General features: G+C 35.2%; 1 protein-coding gene across 1 annotated transcript; it reads right to left on the bottom strand.

Moving 5' to 3' along the window:
• Positions 1–283: 283 nt before the first annotated feature.
• On the bottom strand, positions 284–2150 carry LOC128235428 (peptidyl-glycine alpha-amidating monooxygenase A-like). Its single transcript, XM_052950250.1, has 5 exons — positions 2138–2150; positions 1815–1894; positions 1263–1316; positions 935–984; positions 284–650 (listed from the first exon to the last, which is right to left on the bottom strand). The coding sequence occupies exons 1-5, from the start codon at positions 2148–2150 to the stop codon at positions 500–502; spliced, it is 348 nt and encodes a 115-aa protein (XP_052806210.1). The 3' UTR covers positions 284–499.
• Between the last annotated feature and the right edge of the window lie 250 nt (positions 2151–2400).

Genomic DNA, 2400 nt, shown 5'->3' with positions numbered 1-2400 from the left:
TTGAATCTTGACTATCAAACTAAAACTAAAACAGACGTAATTGAATTACAGTCGAACCCCGTTGGATCGAACTCGCTTGGCTAGAACTGGATGTAATGGACCGATTTCTTTATACTGAATGTAAGCATTCAGGCTTTGCTCGAATTTTCCGAGGCTCGTGATATTTTTACCAGTCCTTAGGAGTTCGAGCAAATGCGCTTCGACTGCACTTCGATTCAAACTTAATCTAGACGAATACAATAACATTTTCATTTGATTATTCTTGTTAAATATAGTCACGATCTTTTGTAATGTCAGATTACTTAACGGTTTTTACATTGGGGGAAGTGCATTGTTATAATAGCAATATATACATATTTTTTATTATCTAAAACACTTTAATTCCATAAAACAACGTATACATTTTCAATGCAGATCACAATGCTGTGGTAACAGTCTCGTCGCCAGAGTATCTACATGTTTTGTTCTTAATATGTTCTTCACTGTGGTATCAGTCAATTTAACAAATAGCAGCTGTCTCTTCGTGGTCGCAGAATCTAAATGTCGGAGACTCGGCAGTACACATTGCTGGTCGCCGGAAGTGGTCAGCGTCCTCTGGACGAAAGCCAATGTCAAGTTGGAAGTTGCACATTTCTTCCCCGCCGCTCATGCTATGAAACCAAGCACATATAACAACTTTACTTATTTTACATTTTAGGTTTTAATTCTATCAAAATTAATAATTGCTCTTTTCTTACTCGTACAAGTTTTCTTTTGATTTATGTATATGCTATATATTTATGTTTCCTTTAGTTTTCCGATTTCCTGCCGAAATTTGGTTTAGTTCAAATTCAATTAGACATGAAAAATGCTTTGAATTGTTTATAAAGAATTATACCGCGCACGATTAATGATAGTTTGCAGCTTGAAACACAAGACAAACGAGCTTACCTACCCAAAACCAATTGGTTCGGTACCTCGGTTTATGTACAGACATCTCGCCGCCTGGTGTAAACAGAAAAAATATATGGAAATGTTTTCAAACAACACAATGTATTATTCAAGCTGTTGAAATGATAACTTAAAGGTAAATGCATTTAAATTTTAAAATATGTATTGTGGTTCTCAATTGCAAATACGTCATAATTTATACATGTTCTTTGGCTATTTGCAAATTTTCTCTCCATAACCATACGATTCTATATCAAACGAAATAACTTACAATACCAAAGACATTGCTCCTAGAAGGAGACCATAAAGTAATGAACACAACTATAACTTACAACAACATCCCCTGGACGAATCTCAACAGGGCCTCCAGGTATGACGTAGTATCCCTGTAAATGAGGAATACATGTATGCTGTTTTTCGAAATGTAGTGTTATTTTAATATTTGTTTACCATACGTGTATTGTCTAACCTAATCTTCCTTCTCAACTTGTTGCCATGTACTACGCAGTTGCTTTTTATAAGTTGAGCGCAGACAATGCCTCGTGGGTTGTTTTCATTTGGTAAAACAATGTTTAATTGGTCAGTGCCAACGGACAAACCTTTTCTGACCGTTTTAGCAATATGCTTCTTATTGATTTTTTTCTGGTAGTTTTCTGAACAAACAAGACGCGAAAATGTACTGTGATATTATTATAATGTCAAGTTTCTATTGCTCACGCCAAAATGGCGACGGTTCTAAGAGTAAAATGAAAACATAAAAGTCAATTGTTTCTGAGAATAAAATCGGTTTAAACAAATTTTATGTGTGTGTTTTATGAACCGAAGTATATTAAATTTAAAATACTCCATTATGAATGACTTGATATCATCAAATGTATCCTTGCCTTTTTCTTGTCTTTCGCGAGCTGGCTTCCAAGTAGCGTCCAACTGTTGTTACGTACCAGGAATCCTTCGACCAGCACACCTGATCAAATCACCACACAGTCAAAACCAGCTTATACTGTCTGATCAAGGCTGTTACCCAAACATTTATAAATAAAGGTTTTTATACAATTTTAGCTTTCCAATGTTGTTTTATGACGATGTGTGTCGCTCGTTTAGTGTATTTCAACTGTTTACTTTGAGCCTTTGAGCAGGTTTATCATTTACATATTGCTACTGGAGTTGTCTCTGTGGGTTCACCAGTATTTTGAATAAGTAGTGATACCAATGACAACCATTTGCTTTTGTTTCTTATTTGTTTCTATTAATTCATTAACACGGTACACAACTATATATTAGAAACTGTATTTCTCCCACCTCAGATAAGTAGATCCAATAATTTAACCATGCTAGATATTCTTATCTTGCCCACGGGCGAAGATAAAATGCCCGTATGGAACTCCTTTTACCACATTGTAATTACCTCCCTTGTTAAAGACTGTCGTCAGTAGCATCAAGGAAATCTTGACGCAATTATTTTCACTAAGC

Source organism: Mya arenaria, chromosome 5 (assembly GCF_026914265.1).
Source record: "Mya arenaria isolate MELC-2E11 chromosome 5, ASM2691426v1".
Taxonomy (NCBI): domain Eukaryota; kingdom Metazoa; phylum Mollusca; class Bivalvia; order Myida; family Myidae; genus Mya; species Mya arenaria.
Note: the sequence above shows the minus strand (reverse complement) of the source record. Positions and strands in the feature narration are given on the sequence as shown.

Excerpts from the sequence above, each read along its gene's own strand:
- LOC128235428 (XM_052950250.1), bottom strand. Across the intron at positions 1,317-1,814 it reads TCGCGAAAGACAAGAAAAAG|GGATACTACGTCATACCTGG; the intron begins GCAAGGATACAT and ends CCTCATTTACAG. Across the intron at positions 985-1,262 it reads TTCGTCCAGGGGATGTTGTT|GCGGCGAGATGTCTGTACAT; the intron begins GTAAGTTATAGT and ends TGTTTACACCAG.